The sequence below is a fragment of the Aspergillus luchuensis genome, chromosome 5, assembly GCF_016861625.1.
Source record: "Aspergillus luchuensis IFO 4308 DNA, chromosome 5, nearly complete sequence".
Taxonomy (NCBI): Eukaryota; Fungi; Ascomycota; class Eurotiomycetes; order Eurotiales; family Aspergillaceae; genus Aspergillus; species Aspergillus luchuensis.
Window position 1 is genome coordinate 3,781,464 of NC_054853.1, and position 21,278 is coordinate 3,802,741.

The following is a 21,278-nucleotide window of genomic DNA, read 5'->3' on the forward strand; positions in this document are numbered from 1 at the left end:
GATCTACGACCACGGAGAAAACACGAAGTCGTGTGCTATTCTACGTTGCATCATCCCCGCGACCAAGGCTTAAACTTCCCTCTCAGGCCATTTGAAAATACCCCTGTTTTCGATCTCTTGTCTCTTGCTGCTCATTCAGTACCTTGGGTAAAGGTTGTTTTCAGGCGACGTTCGGTTTACGATGACATTTCTGTTTAAGAGCACTTGTATCATCAAGCATCTTATGGCATAGTCTTCTGTTAATCTTCTTCTTTCCCGCTTTACTATCATTCTAGATTGCAGGAAATGACAATCTCATTGATTGAGACAATACATACCAAAACTTCCCACACTGAATATGTGAACCATGACCAAGCAGTATTTACTAGTATATCAATAGAATAGAATAGAACACCCATCCTCCACCCTCCCAGCCACGAAAACCCCAAAGCCAGCACGACACGACACCCACCACCATACTACTAAACAATTCCACACTGCATCCTTCCCCGGCTCGCCCGGCATGACATACTAGTACTACCACCTACCTCTCCCCAAATTCCAATCCTAACCGCGCACATTCGCGTGCGCGCGTCACAGCATTTAGTACTACATGAATAACCCTTAGTCCTTCCCGGCCGACATACGGGTGAATATTCACTGCGTCTGATCCTAAACCATAGCCGTAAATCATAATAATAGTAGCAGTGGTATTATTGAGCTAAACTTAGTAACTACGTATGCAGCATGCCCCGCCCAACTCGCGGAGTCCACTAAATAGTATCTAGTCTAGGGCTCTAGGCACTAGGCATATATCCCTATCCGCCTTCAGTCTAGTCGCCGGCTTTAGCGCCGGGGAATTAATGAACCCGCTTGCTAGACAAGCTAGACTTAGTGGCCTGCAGGGGACAGGGTCATTGTCACGCTCGGCGCTTATGTTGTGGGTTGGAAGGGAAGGACTTGTCAGTAATACATAATGATGGTTTTGTTGGGGTTGATTCGGTTGGTTCGATGTGGTGAGGGGGTGGATGTTTTGTGATGAGTAGTGATAATACTAGTAGTAGTAGGAGAGGAGTCATTTAAGAGAATCGTCATGTTCAAAGTATATACATCGTACAAAAACCGGCTAAACCACGGAGATTAGAGAGATAGTAGAACAGAAAAGTACCTCGTCTAATGCGAACTTTTGAAAGCAATATGCAGAGACCACCGGCCCGGGAATAAAAGATACATGCATAAAATAGAAGGAGATATAGAATGCACAGACGCCTTGTTTTCACTACATTGCATACAGCCGTCCAGCGCCGTCACCAAGATCAGTTAGTCAGTCAGCGCCTCGATTCGATCATTTCGATTTTTCGGAGATGAATGGTACTTCGAACACCACGGCGCCGTTCCGACCGTCTGCGGTGGGACCGTCATGGAAATTGTTGGAGAAGCATTTGAACCTTGCTAGCCGATGTTCCTTGCCAACAGCGGCTACGATGCAGAGCCCATGTTGCTCGGGCGCAGACGGCTTGTTGTTGGTCTTGGTCTTGGGCTTGGGTTCCGCTGGCGCTTGGCCTGGTTTGGCGGTTTCTGCGCGACGCTCGAATACGGCAATGTCGTTGACAACACCCTTGATCAGCGGTTCGGCTTCCTCCTCGGCCTGCTGGGCCGGCGCACCGTCGACTGCCATGTGATCCGGGCTCGTTGGTGTGTCGAAAGCGAGGGTCTGCTTTAGTTGCTCAGATGGGGTATCAGGAGTTAGCGGGATGCTGGATCCTGCTCCGATAGGGCCCAGGGCAACGATAGTCTTTTTATCTTCCGAGATCTTCCAGGCCCGGATGAAGCCATCCCAGCTGCCACTAAGAACGACATCTGTGCCTGGAAGGGTAGTCAGAGCGGTGATCCAGCGGGGCATGCGCCGGAGGTGACGGGAGTTGTGTGCTGCGGTTTCCTGGTTGACTTCCGAGGAGAGTTCGTCCAGTGGAGGTAAGGGGTCGAGGCCGTGTGCGTGAGGGATCGTGTGAAGCGGCTTCTTCTTGTGAACAGACCAGAGAGAGATGGAGCCTGAGTCCGATCCCGTAACGAAGTGGTTAGGAGGTAACGGCGCTACACAATCAATGTTGTTCTCTTGATAGGAGGCGCTTTTAGAGCCACCACGGAAGATCAATTGGGATTCCTCGATAACCTTCCACAACCTGGCCGTGCGATCGCGCGCTCCCACACTGACACACTGATCGATGGCCATGGCGGCGACGGACGTAACATGGTCTTGATGTCCGAAGAGTGTTTCAACATAGGCATGACCGGCTGTACTCAAAGACCAGGTCTTGATGGTCCGGTCATAAGAGCCAGAGAAGAGCTGCTCTCCGGAACTCATGGTAGATATATGACGAGCAAAGGCAAGACCACTGACAGCGTCGCGATGTTGTGTAAAGGTCTTCAAGGGGGTAAGAGTCTCCGCATCCCAGACAATGAGTTTCCGGTCTTGTCCTCCCGTGGCTACAAATTTTCCGGACGGCGACACTGCGACAGACAAGATGTTCTTGGTATGGCCATGTTCTTCTCCGGTCTCCGCAACCTTTCGCAAGCCCCGCACAAACCTGACCTGCTTTGGCTTCTTCCGTTGGGGGGCTGGGGGACGTTTGGAAGTTTCTCCGTTTGTCGTAGGGGTCGTGGAGGTGGGTGTGGCGAGTTCCCATTTAATCAGGGTCTTGTCCTTCGAAACGGTGTATACATATGGCGCGTGGACTGCAATTGACGTAGTTGATTGCGTATCTGCCCGGAAGAAGGTATGGGAGGCCGTCGAGAAGGCCAATTCGGAGGCGATCTGACGATAAACGCGTCCTTTGAATTCATCCTGAAGTTCTCGTCAGCTCTGCATGTAAAACGTCCGACCAGCCGAACAGGAGCGGAATGAGTCTATGGATACATACAACATCCTCCTTCAGCCTTTCTGCAATCAAGTCACGATCGATCTCGGCTGCATCAAAGCCATAGTCCTCAACCTCATCCCGGACATTCTCCAAGTACCGCTCCGCAAGCTTCAATCTCCGGTCTCCGGCTGTCTCTCCTTCGTCGGAATCCGAGCCACTTTCCTCCTCCGACAAACCTGATGCGCCACTGAGCTCATCCTCATCGATGTCGCTTCCCGAAACCGACGGCTCTCTAGTCTTCTTCTTGCCACTCCTTGCGCCCGCATCTCCGTCTCCATCGACACCTCGTTTCTTAGACGCGGGGGCGCCGGCGCGGTCTTCTCTCTTGCGCTTCCGCTGCGAAGCGGGCAGGGTGAAAAAGGACGACATCACCCAATGTAATTGACCGAAGCTCCGGGAGTGGAAAACGGGCGGTAAAAGAGGGTCTGGAGGGGAAGAAGGCTCTGGCAAATTGGCCGATGCGATGGAGATACTCGGTTTCTCACTTTTTTTCTGCCGGTGGACCGTGCAGGCGGAAGGCGCATCAACTTTACGCCTAATTGCTGACTCAGCGCGGAGCTCAGGCCTAAGGCAGTAAGGCAACAAGAGCCGCAGCTCCAGGCAGTCAAAGCTCCGCGCGGCCAACGATGGGCTCTCGACTGTCATCTTCCCATCACCTCTTCCATTACCGCCCTCTCTTTCATCTTTCCTCTAAAATAATCACACCCTGACATACTACAGACATGTAAGCACATCGAAATTTATATCGATGGACACGACGCTCACTCATCCTCGTTCACAGGGAGGTTCTACTCGGCATCACTGGCAAGGACTTCGTCATTCTGGCGGCCTCCAAGGCTGCTATGAGAGGCCCCACCATCCTCAAAGCCGAAGATGACAAGACAAAGCAGCTGAATGAACACAACCTTATGGCCTTCTCCGGAGAGGCGGGAGACACGGGTTCGTCGCAGCTTCCCCAGTGATCGGAGACGCGGAACCGCCAGGAACTACATAGCTAACCCGGAGCTCAACTAGTACAATTTGCGGAGTACATCCAAGCCAATATTCAACTATACACGATGCGGAACGATACCGAGCTGGGCCCGAATGCGGTTGCTAGCTTTGTTCGGGGAGAAATGGCGCGGAGTCTGCGGTCTCGGAATCCCTACACTGTCAACCTCTTGCTGGGAGGTGTCGATCCCATCACGCACAAGCCTCACCTATACTGGATTGATTACCTGGCATCGCTGGCACCTGTACCATATGCTGCTCACGGATATGCACAGTAAGTGCGGGCGCTGGGTAACAGCGGTCTCAGCTGTTGGGATTCATACTAAATTGCTCTAGATACTACTGTCTGTCCACCCTCGATAAACACCACCACCCCGACATTTCGCTTGAAGAAGGAATGAAACTCTTGGAAATGTGCACAGACGAATTGAAGCGCAGACTACCGATCGATTACAAGGGGGTATGTTACCGAACTCATAGGCCCTGGAGTGCGAGCGAGTACGGGGTAGCTGACAGCTTCTAGGTTCTGGTGAAGATCGTGACTAAGGACGGCGTGCAAGAAGTACCATTCGATAATAACAGGATTGTCAAGAGTGCCTAATGTGATGTATCATACCAATGATTGTCTAATGTTTTCGGTTTCACGGGACTTGGGTTTCAAGAGAAGATCGGTTTGCATGGCAGGGTATTTTCCATGGCTTTGACCGAGACAAAGTCTCTCCTATTATTTAGCTAGGTAGAGACAATATCAATGATTTCTCGAGAAGTCGCTTTGTCCGTAATATCGTAGCACTAGCGCACCTAGCTTGATGCCGCCGGGTTGCGATCCCATGATGCCGTATGTAACCAAGCACCTTATGACGCTGTGCGAATGTTTGGCATGTTTGCACCCGGCGGTTTGCATCGCGTCCTTCGCAGTTTGAATCCCGCAACCCCAGCAGCTTCCCTCACACATCTCGCCATTCTACCCAGTCATGATGTCGAAGAGACAAGCTGAGCTGTCGCTCGAGGAAGAGCTTGCAGCAGGCTCCCCTGCCTCGAAGAAAGCGCGTGTGGAGGATGAAGAGCTGTCGGAAAACGATCCGCGCCGTGGAGCTTTGCCGATTCGCCGGGCGACTGGACAGGAGCTTGAAGAACATGAGCGCAGCGGACAGAATATACTTGCGGCTGCCGACCAGGAAGGCGAAGAGCTAGCGGAAGCAGCGCAAGATGGAGGCCCCGAATCGTCCGATGTTGATGCTGATGACGACAAACCGGTTATCGCGGCCCCGAAACGTCAGAGCGCCCCCATGGAGGGCTACAGCGACCTGTACCTCGATACGATCAATCGTGAGATCCTCGACTTCGATTTTGAAAAGCTATGCTCAGTCAGCTTGTCGAACATCAATGTATACGCTTGTCTTGTGTGCGGCAAATATTTCCAGGGCAGAGGACCGAAGTCGCATGCTTATTTCCATGCGCTTGAGGTCGGACACCATGTTTTCGTCAATATGGGTACCAAAAAGGTCTACGTTCTCCCGGAAGGATATGAGGTCAAGAACCAGAGCTTGGATGATATCAAATACGTGGTGGACCCGTACTATAATAAGGATGAAGTGATGAAGCTGGACAAGGAGGTTCATGACGCATTCGACCTAGCAGGAAATCGTTATAGGCCTGGTAAGACACCCAGGTCATTTATGTTGCTAAGTGCAATGTGCTAATATCCCCAGGCTTTGTTGGTATGAACAATATCAAAGCCAACGATTATCTGAACGTGGTGGTCCAGCTCTTAGCTCACGTCTTCCCCATCCGCAATTACTTCCTGCTGCACGAATTCCCTCAACCAGGAACGCCTCAATTAGCCCTCCGCTTCAGTACTCTAGTCCGAAAACTATGGAACCCCAAAGCATTCCGCTCACATGTATCTCCACACGAACTGTTGCAGGAGATCGCTCTCCGCTCATCGAAGCGCTTTACCCTCACACAGCAGTCCGACCCGGTGGACTTCATGTCCTGGTTCTTGAACAACCTTCACCTTTCTCTCGGAGGTTCCAAGAAACCATCCAAAACCCCTACAAGCGTTGTCCAAGCCGCATTCCAGGGTCACTTGAGGATCGAAAGCCAGGCTATCACAGCCCACTCAGATACCCAAAACGCACGTTTAGTGTTCACCGAATCCGGCTCCATCAACAGCCAAACGACACCCTTCCTCATCCTCACCTTAGATCTACCGCCCACGCCTCTCTTCCAATCCGCCAACCGGGAATCTATCATCCCGCAGGTTCCTCTGACCACTCTCCTGAACAAATACAACGGAATCACCGCCTCCGAAAAACTCGCCCACAGAGTCCGGCACAGGCTCCTCCACCCCCTTCCTCCCTACCTCCTATTCCACATCAAGCGCTTCAGCAAGAACCGCTTCGTCTCCGAACGAAACCCCACAATCGTGACCTTCCCGTCCCCTCGCTCATTAGACATGTCGCCATATGTTGAGCCGAACCCAGAGATCTGGCCGCCAGGCGAACCGATCCTCTACGACCTCGTCGCAAACATCATTCTCGACCCTACTGTCGCTGCCCCAGGTGCCCACGAGGAAGCCGCAGCAGACAAAGGAGTCAATGCAGCTAGTGGAAAAGCCTCGTCAGGGGCAGGAGCAGGAAGCGAGAAAGTCTCCTGGCTTGTTCAGTTGCATGATAAAGCTATGTCTGCGGAGAATAGTCGGCTTCAGAAAGAACATGCTGGCGAGCAGCGTGGACCCGAGTGGCTGGAGATTCAAGATCTGTTTGTGAAGCGGGCCGAAACCGAGACTCTGTTCACGAAGGAAGGGTACTTGATGGTATGGGAACGTCGGAAGGTCCCTGGCATGCCGAATCGCAAAGGGAAGAACCCGGCTAAGTGATATCGGGATGTTTTTGGATGTGAAGTCTTGTCAAATATTCCTTGTTAATGGCCCCGATCGTAGGCCTCGCAAAGGAGGGGCTACTGTATAATTAAGAATTTTACGACGATGATAGAATCAATATTTCTCCCGAGTTATTTTTGGTCTTGCAACCATAGCTCATACTAAGTGATTCTGTTGAAGTTACTCGATCACTAGGGGCTATAAAGGAATAAGATGATACGAGAAGGATTAAGTGACTGTGTCCATTATGTCCAGTAATATGTGCAATGAAGAGAAAAGCGACGGCGGCTGCAAAGAGCCACTCTGTCAAATGAAAGTAATGTGGCTAAAAGGCCATCTCAGGATTTTATAGCCGACAGAAAGATTACAATCTTCATAGGGTTCCCCAGCCGCAAAACCTTCTTCCGATCTTGATGGCGGCACCAGATATGACACCCCAGACAGTGGCATTCACGGCAGCTTGTATTCCAGTTATGAGGGCGATCTTTCCAAGGTATGACAACATGTCTGATCGTGGTGTCAAACTCCAATCTCCTAACCCTCGGACATCAGCTCGGAGAGCGGTAGGAGCGTGAGTAGACCGCAGATATGACGCAGCAAGGGACCGCAGGTAGAGGGATTCGAGGGGTATGAACATAACGTTTGTTAGTATAGACGCTAGATGCGATGCTAACGAGTCGACAGGGTGAGAGGAGAGAATGGTCACCCGATTTGCAGTGGCAGTTCCACTAGGTACCATATTTTGACGAATATTAGGGTCGGAAATTCGGGGAAATATCTCGGAATCAAAGTCATTCTCATGGGCTCGCTCTGCTTCGGGTGATTGATGAAGTGTGTCACCAGGTGACGGTTCCTCTATGCTCTCAGGCAGGATATTCACCGGAATTGACGTAGGAGCTTCAGCAGGTGGCCGTTGTGGTTCGAGACTTTGAATGTTACCCGAAGAGGTCGAGCCAAGGTTGTCACTGATAGGCATAGGCGATGCGCTCGTGGTCATATTGGAGAGCCCATCACTATCCATATTATCCGAATTAACAACCGTGGTTAAATTCCTGCCCTGGTTGGACAAAAGGCTATCAAGAAATTCAGAAATCGTTTGCCCGTCTACCACCTCGCCATTGGATGGGAGTTGAGAGGCTTCATTTTGAGGTCGTGCAGCTGCCTGTCCTTGGTTCTGAGGGCGGCGGTTTCCCAAAAGCTCCAGCTGCATTGTGATAACATCGGAATTTTGATGGATTAGAGAAGCCCGGACCCGGGGCGAAGCTGGAGAAGAGGTCGCAGGTGACGATGGACGGGAGAAAAGCGTATTTGACCGCGAGTTCCGGTTATTCTCGCCTGCATCACCACGCCGTGACTCTCCGTTTAGTAGACCTAGCGAGTTGTCGTCTGATGGAGGTAATGTCCCTGCCCTCCGTAAAGGAGCCATTTCCGCGAGGTCGCCACTACTCATTTCAGTTGGCGACTGAGACATACGGTTTTCCTCATTGGCAAGGACTTGGTTACCACCGAAGCCAGCTCCTAAATCAGCTGTTTGATCGATCGAGCCTCGATTTGGAGTATCAGAACGTGTTGGGTGTTGATGGATATGCCCATTTGTAAACGGGGACTCGGATGACCGTCTTCGTGGTCGACGGGTTCTGGATTGCCGCTCATGCTGCAACTGCTCTATGCTCTGAGGAAGGGACTCCAGCCACTCTCGTCTACGACGAGCGTCTGCTGCTTGCTCCGACGCTCGTGCCGTGCGCAATGATTTGAGGCCAAACCAGGATAACACCCATGATCGAAAGAAGCCTAGCTCGTACATCAAGTCTTCCGTGAAGGAGAGATTACTGCGACGGTTCTCTTCCTCTGATCGACGTCCGAGAGCTGGCATCATCCAGTCGATAAGATCATTGTCGTACGCCACTTTCACAGAGAGTTCGTCCGCGTAGATAGGCTTGGGCAGTCTTCGCCGAATAAATCTATAAAGCCTTACCTCGATTACTGGGCGTAGACATACCGATAGGTAAATGAGTAACGACGGGGTTTTTAGAAGGCCCAGTAGGAATCCACTAAGAGACTCGATAGAAAGGTCTGTGGGTAAATTGGGTAGCTGCATTGAAGCTAGCTCTCCAAAGGGCAGAAAGAAGCGTATCCCGGGCATAGAGTGAGCAGGAACGATGTGAAGGGATTGCAAGAGGGAATACATGTACGTCTGTATCGCCAGGACCAGCATGGTTCCTCTTCCCCTATATATGATGTTAAAAGATGGTGAAAAGGTTGGTCTGGGATTCTTACGCTGAATATACGACATTCAACAATGCCCGTATAAGCCTCGAGCCCACGTCATCTTCCGGGAACAAATTCTGCAAGAAAGCAATTAAACGTTCCAAGGGGTGATGTCGACAAAAGGATATGCATGTAGATACAGCCCATGCCGGGATCCCGGCGAAATAGAAGCCCCATATTCCGTAGGCAGAGCGCTCAAGACGCACTATGCTCAACAGGGGCAGCCGCGTATAGCTCTTGAAGGTCTGAGGTATATGATTAGCCCACTGTGCCATCGCTATAGATTCCATGACTGCATATAGGGCTCTCACCTGTACTCTGCCCAGAAGAGAAGAGGTCCACCAAGAGCCAAGGAAGATTGAGACTTGGTCCAGAGTGGCCATAACCAAACCATAGTCGTTTTCCGCAGCTATGATATCGAGCTTCTGCTGTTCGCTTGGCCCACTAACATTACCATCTTCGCTGACAACAATCCCCATTGTGGAAAGGATGTCATTCTTGGCCCTACGGAGTTCTCTGCCAAAGGACTTAGATTGGGGATTGATTGGATGGCCTCTTTCATCATAATGCTGGACGTATCCGTCCGCATGTAAGCCTGATACTGTCCGCTGAGTGACATTTCCTGAGTTCACCGCAGAACTCGCAGGGCGCTCAGGAGCTTCGTAAGGAGACCGGCCCTAGATAACAGTTAATTATTCGGTCATTACAGTAAATGGCGACGCGTGAAATGAAGGCGAGAGGGTAGAGGCGTGACAGCCCGTTTTAAGAAGGGGAGAAGATGAGAGCTGCAGATATGCCTTAAGGGGGATCTCATTCACGTTGATTGCATATTACTTCAGGAACAGACTTTCGCGCCGACAACAAACTACATCAGATGTGTCCCCACTCGCAGCTGAGCATATACAAGAAAAGAGACATGAGCCTACCAGAGCCAGCCGATTGTGATATGCTCGCCGCCCCATCGCGTGAGCATGTCAACAACGTTCATCGAAAAGTAACCGCAGGGGGCATTTCTGCCTTGATGAAGATATCCGAGACCAGTAAAAGCAACTCGATGGGTTGCGAGATCGATGGTGGTCCTGCCCCAAATGGTAAGTGTCAGTCATGTAGGCGGCTCCGGCGTCTGAAGCGGTTAGATCACGAGCTAGCGGGGTTCCACCCGCTCGTCAAACAAAGCAAACATCTCGAAAAAAGACCCAAAAGTTTCGGTGCGACGGCGACTCGGACGGCGGTACGCAACTGCCATTTTCTTTGAAGGCGCGGATTTGTTCTGTCATATGATGGCGCGATAGATTTCTAGACTTCTGGTTGTTGAGAAAATTCCCCCATCATGTCCAAAGCCGTGGTTAAGACGACCTTCGAGGCGTCTCGAACTCTTCGTCCTATCTACACCGGAGGAAGCACTGCGCTGGATGCTAGTGGTCGTCTATTGGCGACTTGCATTGGCGAGGATGCTCTTGTGGTCGACCTTGAGACCGGCGACCAAGTTGCCAGCCTTGAAGGCGTAAGTTTCTCTCATGCATTCAGAAGTCGCAAATAGCTAACCCGGATGTTCTAGGATGGCGAAATAATCACTAGCTTGGCCAGTATGCAACTCTCCTACTCTCTTACTTCCCTTTCCTACGCTAGCTAAGAGGTATGTACTGACTGCGCTTAGTTTCTCCATCGGCTTCGCACGTCGTTCTCTGCTCGCGCTCGATGTCCATGCGCATCTACTCTCTGACTCCTTTTGATGAAAACACACAAACCGTCGAGGCCAAACTAGCTAGAACCTTGAAACCTCACACAGCTCCTGTTGTCACCACAGCGATCGATCCCACGGGTACTCTCCTAGCAACTGGCGCTGCGGATGGTTCTATCAAGGTTTGGGATATTCGGGGTGGATACATCACGCATACTTTCCACGGTCATGGTGGTGTCATCTCGGCGCTGTGTTTCTTTCAAGTACCTTACCAGGACAACAACAAGGCATCATCAAAGAAGAAGAAGAAGGGGTCCAAGGGCAAGAACCTTGACTCTGATGAGGATGAGGACATGGATGAAGTAGCCGATTCGATCGGCGCTTTTCGACTCGCTTCAGGTGACGAGGAGGGTATGGTCCGCGTCTGGGATTTGAATAAGAGGAAGCCCATCGCATCGTTGGAATCGCACGTCTCTGTTGTCCGGAGTCTTTCGTACTCACCCGCAGAGAATGCGCTGCTCTCTGCAGGCCGCGACAAAACTGTCATTGTGTGGGATGTGCGGACTTTCAAGACGCGCCGTGTTATCCCCGTTCTTGAGAGCGTGGAAGCAGCTTGCTTCGTCGCTGACAGCGGATTGTGCTTGGTGGGAGGAGAGAACGGCCGTTTGCGTGTCTGGGACTGCAATCGCGGAGGAGAGGTTACTCACGAGCAAGAAGCTGCAGCCGAGTTCGAGGCCGTAGTGGCGATTCAGTATTCCGCGGGCATGTCATTCGCAATGACTGTGCATGCTGACCAAACCATTCGACTGCACTCGCTTCAGCCACTCGCCGACTACAAAGCTGGGTCTACGTTTGAGCCGCTGCCGGTTATTAGGCGCATCTCCGGCAACGATGATGATATTATCGATCTTGCATATGTCGGTCCCGATCGGTCGATGCTTGCGTTAGCTACCAACACCGAAAGCATAAGGGTGGTTTCAGTTGGACCGTCCGAGGATAGGCCAGCTACCGGAGAGGGTGACTACTTTGGTGCCGATGTCACACACCTGGAAGGTCACGACGACATCATTATTTGTATCGACGTGGACTGGTCAGGTCACTGGCTTGTTACCGGCGCAAAGGATAATACTGCACGTCTTTGGCGGCTTGACCCCAAGAATTCCTCTTACACATGCTTTGCTGTCCTCACTGGACATGCAGAGTCGCTCGGTGCCATCAGTTTCCCCCGAGCTCCTCCGCCAGCCAACACCCCTGCTCACAACGACCCCTTGAACCATCCCCCTGCTTTCCTGCTCACAGGATCTCAAGATCGTACTATCAAACGATGGGACACGGGTAAATTGGCCCCTCTTAAGTCTTCCAAACCTCACAACCCCAAGGCCGTGTACACACGCAAAGCCCATGAAAAGGATATCAATGCTCTGGATATTAACCCTACATCGACCTTGTTCGCATCCGCGTCCCAGGACCGTACAGTGAAGATCTGGTCCATCGAGGATGGCTCCGTTGTGGGTGTCCTGCGGGGACATAAGAGGGGAGTATGGTCAGCACGATTCGCTCCTCGTGGTACCCCTATCCTCACCTCCGACACGGGAACGAGCACAAACCGAGGCATGATTGCTACTGGATCGGGAGACAAGACTATCAAGATCTGGAGCTTGTCGGACTACAGCTGTCTTCTCACTTTCGAAGGTCACACGAACAGTGTGCTCAAGGTGATCTGGCTGCCACCTTCGGACTTGTCTAACAAGGAAGAGGATGAAGACGAAGCAATGACACATAATGCAGTTGCGCAGGCGAAACCTCTGGTTGCGTCTGCGGCCGCAGATGGCTTGGTGAAGATTTGGTCCCCTTACAGCGGCGAGGTCGAGACGACTCTCGACAATCATGAAGACCGTGTCTGGGCTCTGGCCAGCCCGACGCCATCTGGCTGCCGTGACGACGTTCTGTCCTCATCTACCCTCTCACAAACCTCTCCCTACGGCCTTGCCTCTGGTTCTGCCGACTCAACTGTTACCTTCTGGACAGACACGACTTCGGCCACTTACACCGCTACAGTAAACGCCAACTCAGCTCGTATTGAGCAAGATCAACAGCTTCAGAACTACATTCGCGCCGGGGCTTATCGCGAAGCCATCACACTTGCACTTCAGCTCAACCACCCAGCCCGGCTACTGTCCCTGTTCACTTCTGCGATAGATGCTGCAGAGGACCCAACAGCGACCGATTCCGAAGCCAGTGAGCGTGCCAACAGCCTAACTGGCAACCCCTCGATCGACGAGGTTCTTCAAACTCTTGACCCGGAAAACCTCTGTACACTCCTTCTCAGACTTCGTGACTGGAACACGAACGCCCGAACATCCAGAGTCGCCCAGCGGATCCTGTTCGCTTTGTTCCGCTCCTACCCGGCTTCAACATTTGTCGAGCTTGCCACCTCAAGCATGGCGAAGCGTCGCCGCGAAGGTCGCACTTCAGCAGGCATGAAGGATATTCTGCAAGCGCTGGCCTCGTATACCGACCGGCATTACCGCCGTGTCGAGGAACTTACCGACGAAAGCTACCTCGTGGAATGGGTTCTTGCAGAGATGGACGGTGGTGTGGGACTTGGGGGCCTGGGCGTTTCTACCCCGTACGACCCTTACAGCAGTCTCCCTGAAGACAGTGTCCCAGAGCATGAAAAAGACGTGGTCATGCTGGGGGTATAGGAGAACCCAAGTGTGGATAAAAATAAGACTTTTGAATGAGACTATGTACAAATAGACCCAAGTTAATCTGCATGATCTTTGCAAATACCGTGTGTATGTTGGCGCTTTCAGTGGGAGTACTTGTTCTGTTTTTGTTGGAGACCAGCATATAGAAAGTTCTTTTTTTCCCCCTAGATGATACTACCTGTTCTGAATTAGAAGCTATTGAGGCAAGTATGCTATATGGCTATGAGATCTGTTGTCGATATTGAAACGTCAGCGTTAATAGTGTCGCTATCGATAGTCCTTCCACACGCCCTTAGTCGTACAAAAATGGTATCAAGATCATAAGTAGTATATGCGGATTTGAATATGTCTATGAAACTGAAAGGTCTTCCTCAAATCATCGATCATCGTCTCTCCTTCTCCGGCGGGAGTCGCGATCACTGTCTCGCTCCCTATCACGGTCACGATGTCTGCTCGATGTATGCGAGGAAGAGTGCCTCGAGCTACTATGGCGATCATCATCTCGATACCGTCTGCTGCGGTCTCGATCCCGATCTCTGTCCCTGTCACGCTCTCGTTCCCGGTCCCCAGTTCGATCGCGATCCCGGCGATAGTCACGATCCCGGTCACGGTCCCTGTCTCGGTAGTAGCGGTCATCTCGACTGTCACTGTCTTCATCTTCGTATTTGCGCCGTCTTGAATGCCGGTCACTGGATGACAAACTCCGGTCTCTCCTTGAAGATCCCGTCCTGCGTCTGTCATAGCGATCACTGTCATCGTCATCGTAGTCGCGACGCCGGGAGTCACGATCGCGATCCCTATCACGGCCACTCTTCTCCAAATTGCGATCGCGTCGTTGCTTCCATTCATCCTCATCGCCCCGTTTCTTGGCATCCTTCCGTTGCGCAGCAAGTTCCTCCTCTGTTATGAACTCGCCCGTTTGCTTGTTCCGCATCATAATGGGCATATATACACCCTCCGGGTTGGACTCGCCCTCCTTCCCTCCCTTCCTAGAGCCTTTCCGCATGGCAGCCTTGCCCCATGCGCCGAGCTCGGCCTCTGCACCCTTCCCACCAGAAACATCTTTCGCTCCGATCCCCAGGAACCCGGGACGGCGCTCCGGGACCCGCGGCTTGTTGTCCTGATTTGAAGAACCACCGTAATTTCCTCTTCCTACGGCTTGACCTTCCTTCCACCCCATACCACGAAGTAGCGCAGCGCCAAACTCCTCAACCGGGATTGCGTTATACTGATCCAAGCTCGCAGACTCCGGGCGCGCCGCAACATCCGCTCGAAACGAAGAGGTCTCATCATACCGTCCTCCGGCCCGACCATCGTCATCCCGATTAGCCGACTCAATAACAAGATCCGACCTGCGCTCCGGCTCACCCTTCGTCTCCCGAATAAGCGCCTGCAGAGCAATCTCATCCTGGGTAAGTGGCTTGCGTTCTTCCTCAGCAACAGGAGTAGCAGCAGGCCCCGTAACATCCTTCATCGGACGATCATTATCCGTAGGCTGGGCTGAATCCTGCGAAGCCGGCTGCGCAAAAGTCAATCCATAAGCCACACTCGGACGCTCTGTCTCAACATTGTCTCCAGCAACTTCGCCCCTTTTCTGCGCTTCCTGAATGGCCTGGACCTCCTTTGGCAAAAGGTTCTTGCCCTTAGGTTTCCGAAGATTGACGCCCGGGCGGTCCCTCCAATTATTGTTTCCGGCGACGGGGATAACCAGCTCGCGCTTTTCTTCCACCTTGTTTGCGGGGATGGCGGTTCCCGTTAAGGTGTCGAACCCGGTGACGGCTTCGTGGGTGGGCGCAGCTTCTTCATCGGATTCTTCGTCATCGTGCAGGTGGTGAGGTCGGCGCGCGAGTGTTCGGCTAGGTGGGTCGGTGGAACGTGCCGCGCCTTGAATGTTGAAGGATGTCTTTTTCGGCGGGCCATTTGCTGATGCTCTTGTGGAATTTCCGCCTAGTGATAAAGAGAACGGCTTCGCTGAGGAACCGGAGTCCGCATTGCCGCTCTGCGGCGGTTGGGAGGACGACATTGTGACGGTGTGTCTTCGTGAGCTGCTGGTCTGGAAAGAACTTATTGAAGGAGTGGAAATCTGCCTTCAATCCATAGGTGCGATATGAGCACCCGCGGCGTATGGCGAGTCTGTACTGAGTATGTAGAACTGAAGCTGGTGGAGGACTAGACAATCGGCGGGATAAAAAGAAGGCGGTGGCAAAAGACGCGGGTTAGACGCGCGCTTAGATCCATCCCCAAGGCAATTACGAAGTAGTGCAGGTGGTCAATTATTATCAATAGTAATCGTACAGTCGTAGTCATTAATTCTCTTTTGCTCTAATGCAATCCATTCCAAATGACGTTCCAATAATTTCCTGACCTTTTTGTATCCGTCCTATCAATACATGTAGTACAAAGTTGAAAATGGAGGGGGACATGGCCCCGGTCGATAAAATGGAAGCCATTTGTGCATAACAGGCAACCGGCTAAAAGCCGGTGAAAATCTGCCGGTATAACAAGAGAAATCTGGAGAAAGATAAGACAGGTAGGTCTGTCTCGCAAAGCAGGTAGAAGTGTTGGGGGGAGGTGAAAGGGACGAAGGGGTTGGAGGCAATAAGGGTGGCGTTGATAAAGAGGATTGGAGGGTGTCAAGGTGAGTGCTCGAAGCAGGGATAGTGAATAAAAGGTGATAAGGTGGGTGGGAAATATTTACAACGAAGAAGAGAAGATAAAGGCAAGGTCATTTAGCTTGTCGCCGTCTGAGCCTGCGGAGGGTTAGGACTCTTGCTTGTCCCAGCCACTGCGCCAGCCTGGGCACTGCCACTGCGCTGGGTTTGCGGCGTCACACTCCGGCTCGGTTGAGGAACCGCCCCGTTCATAGCAGGGGAGCTCCCTACACCGACACGATTTTGCTGGGCAGGTTGGGGAACACGCATCATGGGGGAATATCCTTGAGCCTGGGGTACTTGCATACCAGGCGCACCATTCAAACCCGGCTGCGGGGACTGGAAACTGGCCTCGTGGGGGATTTGGTAATTGGCTTGCACGCTGCCAATATTTCCAGCAGCAGCACTCATGGCAACTTGGGACATGCGCTGCTGTTGATACTGATGCAACCGATCCGTAGCAAGCTTGTTAACCTGCTCCGGAGGCATGTTCGGGTTGCTCCGCTGTATTTGGCTTTGGATGGTGCTGATAGTTGGGACCACACCACCGGAGAGGAGATTGGGTTGAGCCATGCGGGGAGAGGGCGTAGACACTCCCTGTGGGGTGGTATTGTGAAAGGATGGGCTTTGCATTCCACCTCCGGCCTGCAGCGCCGCCATCATCGCAGGGTTGTTTGGAGTGCCGTTGACGTTCGGCATATTCAGATTCGGAGAATGGGATCCTTGTGGCACAAACTGCTGTTGATTATGGAATTGCTGCTGTGGCTGTTGGGGCTGAGCCTGCTGTTGATGAGGATGTTGTTGTGGCTGGGCCTGCTGTCTGGTCTGGAGGATCCGTTGTTGCTCTTGAAGCCGATTCGCCTCCCGCATAACACGCGTATTATCAGGAGGCGTCTGCATGGGCATCCCAGGGCGGGCACCATTGTTCTGTTGGATTCCCGACTGCGGCATCATCTTCATCGCCATTGGATTCGATGGCATGGGTCCATTCACAGGTGTAGCGTTGGGCATACCCTGCATATGGGGACGTGCTTGGTTAGCACCAACTCCGGGGGGCAACCCGTTGGGCAGCCCGTTAGGCAACGCATTCGGAAGGCCATTTGCAGTGTTGCCGGTCATAGCAGAAGTTCCAGGGTTATGAGGCAGGCCGCCAGGAGTGCGTCCTGGGGCATTCATCATCGGCTGCTGGTTAGGTATTTGCCCGGCACGTTGGGCTGCTAGGTTCGCCTTAAGCATAGATGTTAGTCAAGAATTGAGTGCACGAAAAGAGAAACACGGTCATACTCTTTGCTGGGCAATCATTTGCTGCCGGTATTGTTCTTGCCGCTCCTGGAGCTTCAATTCACGCTCGTACTTGAGTCGGCTGAATTCAGCGGGCGACGTAATTGGAGGTTTCGGTTGATTTGCTTCGTTTACTTTCCGTAACGATGCCAAGTGCGAGGCTATAGGAAATCAAAGCAGTTAGCAATAGCCAAAGCAAATATGCTGGTTCACATCTTACCATGTTGCTGCTTCTGGAGCATGGTCTCTCGCTTCTTAGCCAGTTTACGCATGGCATCAAGCAATGCAAGGTGCTTAGAGGATCTCTTGCGATCGACCCTGACAGGTTGCGTCGTCCGCCTTCGAACTTGGGGTACTGACTGCGGATTGCTGTTGTTGCCCTGTTGTTGCTGTTGCTGTTGCTGCTGCTGCTGCTGTTGCTGTTGTTGTTGTTGAGCGGCTTGTTGTTGCGCTAGTACAGTTCGCTGTGCTGCCTCAAGCCTTTGGTGATAAGCACGGAAGTACTGTGTCTTAGACATGTCGGCTGGCAAGCCTTCCAAACTGACCCAACGCTCAAAGCATTCCCAGGGGGTCCGCCTTTCTGCTCCCGATGTAAACTGTGATGACGGTGTGAGACAGTTGGAGATGAGAGACCAATTGTATGAGTACTCCTTGACTAAGCGCCGTAGCTCATCATCCTCTGCATATGTCCACTGAGACGACTGTCTAGATTCAAAGAAGCCAACGGAGGGCATAGGATGCTCAGTCGGAGGGCGAAATGAATGACCTGGGTGGATTCTATCACGTATATGTCTGTTTTCAGGTCGGAACAATGCGACATTGGTTTGTTCTGGCGGCAAATCCAGCACGGCTTGCTCGGGATCTGATTGGTACTGTGAGTAGTCGTAGCGGCTACGCTTGGGAGGTGGTTCATCGTCATGGAAAGTGATTTTGCCCGACGCGTATTTCGAAACGGGCAGGATCTCGGTTTTCCATACAGAGTCCGGTGGTTCTTTGAATGCGGGCAAGTTCGTGGCTGGAGCAATGGTGACAGGTGTGTATGTTGGCAGATTATCAAGGATCTCTCGAGCTGCCGCCGTCATGTCCAATGAGAACGTGAACTCGTCGGTACCAAGGGAGAATATCGCAGCTGGTGCAACTGTGTCATGAAGATCGTGGCGCGGCTCATCATTGAATCCTTCACTAACAGAATCCTCCTCGGTGGAGGGCACTAGATCTGGTGTAGGGTGAGATATTGCCGCCATTTCATCACCTGTTTCTTCAGGTGGCGAAATCATGCTGGATTTAGCTTCAATCTTCAATGATGGGGTCTTTACTTGAATGCGGAGCAGTGACCGATGCTCGGGGTCACTGTTAACATACTCCGCACACCAGTCAGCACAGCTTTTTGCAGCTGCAATCTTCCACTTCCGCTCTTCACGGAAATCAGTGCGCATCCACTTTACATGATCCAGAAGAACATCCCAATGTGTTGCCTCTCGAGGTGGTTCAACTGAACGTTTCAACTGACGCAAGGGCCATCGATTCGCATTTTGGAGGGAATAGATCCGGCGCAAGGTACGACAATCCATTTGTTCCTGGTAATCAAGGAAGTGGTTGGAAGTGGTTAAGGTCTTGTGGGCTGATGCGAGAAGTGTGCTGAGACTTGTACCCCGGGGAGGTGCGTATGCTCGATTCTGAAAGAGGGTGAAAAGATAGTCTTGTTCTTCATTAATCTTGGCAAGATCACCAGCGTGTTGCCGGACCATTTCCATAGACTCGCTTTTCTCTTGGATCTGTTGTTGTTGTTGCTGCTTTGGAAATACGACGGTAGACAATTTAGTTCTCTCTTTCTCACGCGCTTTCCGATCTTTGAACCGCATCCTGGCTGCAGAGTCAGGGGTCGCAGTGGACACATCCCGTGCTGATTCTGTAGGCTTCTCGGGCAGAGTTCCCTTGTCGGAAGGCGAGACGGGCGTCTTTGGAGGTTCTCCCAAAATCTCGGAAACAGATTTGTGTCTGATAGCGCCAGAGGACACCCTGGTTGTCATTCTTTCCGGTGGAGACGGTACCGGATGGGCTGGCGGCGTCGCTTTCTTTAGCACTGGAGCTGTTTCCGTAGGCACCTTGTTGCTGGCCTCAGCTTGAGGTGCAGGCCCGGCTTGTGTGGAAGGCCGTAACTCATCGGTTGCCTCAATAACTCCGTCAGGCCTCTTATGATCGAGTGACGGAAGAGCCGATGCCAGCTCGGGCGTTTCTTTCGGCGTCTCTTTGACGTCAGCCGGCGACGTCACAACATTTTCCTGGATGACCTCGCTCGTGACAGTACCACCGTCAACCTCGTCCGCACTTGTCTTAACCGCAGCCAGGTTGCTCTGTTGAAGTGATTGAGCCTCTTCCAAGCGAAGTTGCTCATCAGGCGTGGAAGGCACCAAGCTAGGCGGTGCCTTGACTGCCTCTTCATCTTTGGGACTCGGAATCTTGTGGGGCGCATCATTCATCTCCTCCGCAGGGCTGGTAGCAGGTGAAACGGGGACTGGCACCGGGGTATTATTGGAATAAGGCCCAGCTGAAGAAACAGGGGAGAGTGGCTGCTCAGGAACCTGGGCGGGCCGGCCCTGAGCGAGGGAAGGCCGTATACCATCCTTCCTTTGAGCGGACGAAAGGTCTGGAGTTCCAGATGGCCGGGCATCCACATTGGGCTTTGTCTGTGCCTGAGCTGGGGATGCACTACCTTCACCGATGCCATTGCTATAGACATTTGGATGTACTTCCGTTGTCAATGTAGACACCTTGTTGTCAGTAGCTGATGGCTGCGCGGGATGCGCTATTGCAGGAGCCGAAACATCAGACACTTGGGACACCTGAGATGCGACAGCAGGCGCGACTTGATTAGTTGCCACTCGGTGCTCAGGCTCGTGATCAGAAGGTCTCTGTTCTGTTACTTTCTGATACTTCGGCTGGCGCTCAACATCAGTGGCAATGGCCTGTGCAGCAGCACTCTGGGCTCCCAATTGCGGGACGGAGGCCGTAGCATCGTGAGATTTGGCAGTCAATTCCGCTGGCACCGGTCGTGTCGCCGCAGCTGTCTCCTCTGCTTCCCTGGCTTTGCGCGCTAAAATGGACGCATAGTCTGGTAAGGGTGGGAGTGTAGCTGGATTGAAATAACGACCTCTGAAAACAGTTAACGTATGCTCCTCAGTAAAGGTGGAGATACATGAAAAATAGTTGGAAATCCCACGAATTGGGGCGGATAGATAAATTGGAGATAGTTTGGACATATGAAACAATAGCTATATGAGTGACTTTGATATGGGCGACTTACTTTGAGAGATCGTTGGCGTCGAGGAACGCCTGTTCCTTGTGGTGATAGAGCGAGTCCGCCGGAGCGTTCTCGGTCGCGCCCGCGAAGCCTACGGTCGCAAAGTAGAGCTCGCTCAGTTTGCGCTTCCGCGACGACAAACAACGTCTAAAAATTCCAAGTAAGCGATAATTCAATATCGCAAGGACCAGGGGAGTAGATTGGATCGCTGGGGAAAATAAAATACGTACGCGATCTCATCTTTCTTAGACCGGAGAAGCTCGTCACGGAGCATGGAGTCTATTTCGGGGAACACAGCATCCGATTAACGCGCTAAAATTAAGGGGAGTGGATTGAGCGAAGTCATCCAGATGGAAAAAATCGCTCAGAAATGATGAAAAGGATGGGGTTGTGTTGTTATGGGATGCAGAGGACACGACGCGAAGATTTCGCTGGGAAGGGATTTTTTGGGGGGTGTTAGTGGTGATGAGACTTCTGGACGGGTAGTATGGGAGGAACTTTGGTTGGTTGGTTGGAGGATTCTGGGTGAGTGCCGGGAGCAGCAGAGAGCGCCAGGTTTGGGTGTTGGTACTGCGATGGGTGGTGGTAGGCGGGTAGGAGTCCCCTAGCTA

General features: G+C 52.2%; 7 protein-coding genes across 7 annotated transcripts; 3 read left to right on the forward strand and 4 right to left on the reverse strand.

Annotated features, from left to right (window-relative positions):
* Positions 1–1,324: 1,324 nt before the first annotated feature.
* On the reverse strand, positions 1,325–3,545 carry RRP9 (ribosomal RNA-processing protein RRP9; the record flags this gene model as incomplete). Its single annotated transcript, XM_041691122.1, has 2 exons — positions 1,325–2,824; positions 2,901–3,545. 2 exons carry the CDS (start codon positions 3,543–3,545, stop codon positions 1,325–1,327), a joined length of 2,145 nt encoding a protein of 714 aa, XP_041544639.1.
* A 197-nt stretch (positions 3,546–3,742) lies between these two features.
* On the forward strand, positions 3,743–4,491 carry pre1 (proteasome core particle subunit beta 4; the record flags this gene model as incomplete). The annotated part of the gene is made up of 4 exons (XM_041691124.1): positions 3,743–3,839; positions 3,915–4,164; positions 4,227–4,350; positions 4,414–4,491. 4 exons carry the CDS (start codon positions 3,743–3,745, stop codon positions 4,489–4,491), a joined length of 549 nt encoding a protein of 182 aa, XP_041544640.1.
* A 373-nt stretch (positions 4,492–4,864) lies between these two features.
* Positions 4,865–6,771, forward strand: AKAW2_51220S (ubiquitin carboxyl-terminal hydrolase family protein; the record flags this gene model as incomplete). Its single annotated transcript, XM_041691125.1, has 2 exons — positions 4,865–5,549; positions 5,603–6,771. The coding sequence occupies 2 exons, from the start codon at positions 4,865–4,867 to the stop codon at positions 6,769–6,771; spliced, it is 1,854 nt and encodes a 617-aa protein (XP_041544641.1).
* Positions 6,772–7,147: 376 nt separating this feature from the next.
* On the reverse strand, positions 7,148–10,004 carry AKAW2_51221A (uncharacterized protein; the record flags this gene model as incomplete). The annotated part of the gene is made up of 4 exons (XM_041691126.1): positions 7,148–9,002; positions 9,052–9,287; positions 9,354–9,719; positions 9,969–10,004. The coding sequence occupies 4 exons, from the start codon at positions 10,002–10,004 to the stop codon at positions 7,148–7,150; spliced, it is 2,493 nt and encodes an 830-aa protein (XP_041544642.1).
* A 368-nt stretch (positions 10,005–10,372) lies between these two features.
* On the forward strand, positions 10,373–13,428 carry UTP13 (U3 snoRNA-associated protein UTP13; the record flags this gene model as incomplete). The annotated part of the gene is made up of 3 exons (XM_041691127.1): positions 10,373–10,546; positions 10,601–10,628; positions 10,700–13,428. The coding sequence occupies 3 exons, from the start codon at positions 10,373–10,375 to the stop codon at positions 13,426–13,428; spliced, it is 2,931 nt and encodes a 976-aa protein (XP_041544643.1).
* Positions 13,429–13,810: 382 nt separating this feature from the next.
* spp2 (spliceosome ATPase-activating subunit SPP2) lies at positions 13,811–15,457 on the reverse strand (the record flags this gene model as incomplete). The annotated part of the gene is made up of 1 exon (XM_041691128.1): positions 13,811–15,457. One exon carries the CDS (start codon positions 15,455–15,457, stop codon positions 13,811–13,813), a length of 1,647 nt encoding a protein of 548 aa, XP_041544644.1.
* A 706-nt stretch (positions 15,458–16,163) lies between these two features.
* eaf1 (MYB and HSA domain protein) lies at positions 16,164–20,941 on the reverse strand (the record flags this gene model as incomplete). The annotated part of the gene is made up of 5 exons (XM_041691129.1): positions 16,164–17,312; positions 17,370–17,527; positions 17,587–20,519; positions 20,671–20,814; positions 20,898–20,941. The coding sequence occupies 5 exons, from the start codon at positions 20,939–20,941 to the stop codon at positions 16,164–16,166; spliced, it is 4,428 nt and encodes a 1,475-aa protein (XP_041544645.1).
* Between the last annotated feature and the right edge of the window lie 337 nt (positions 20,942–21,278).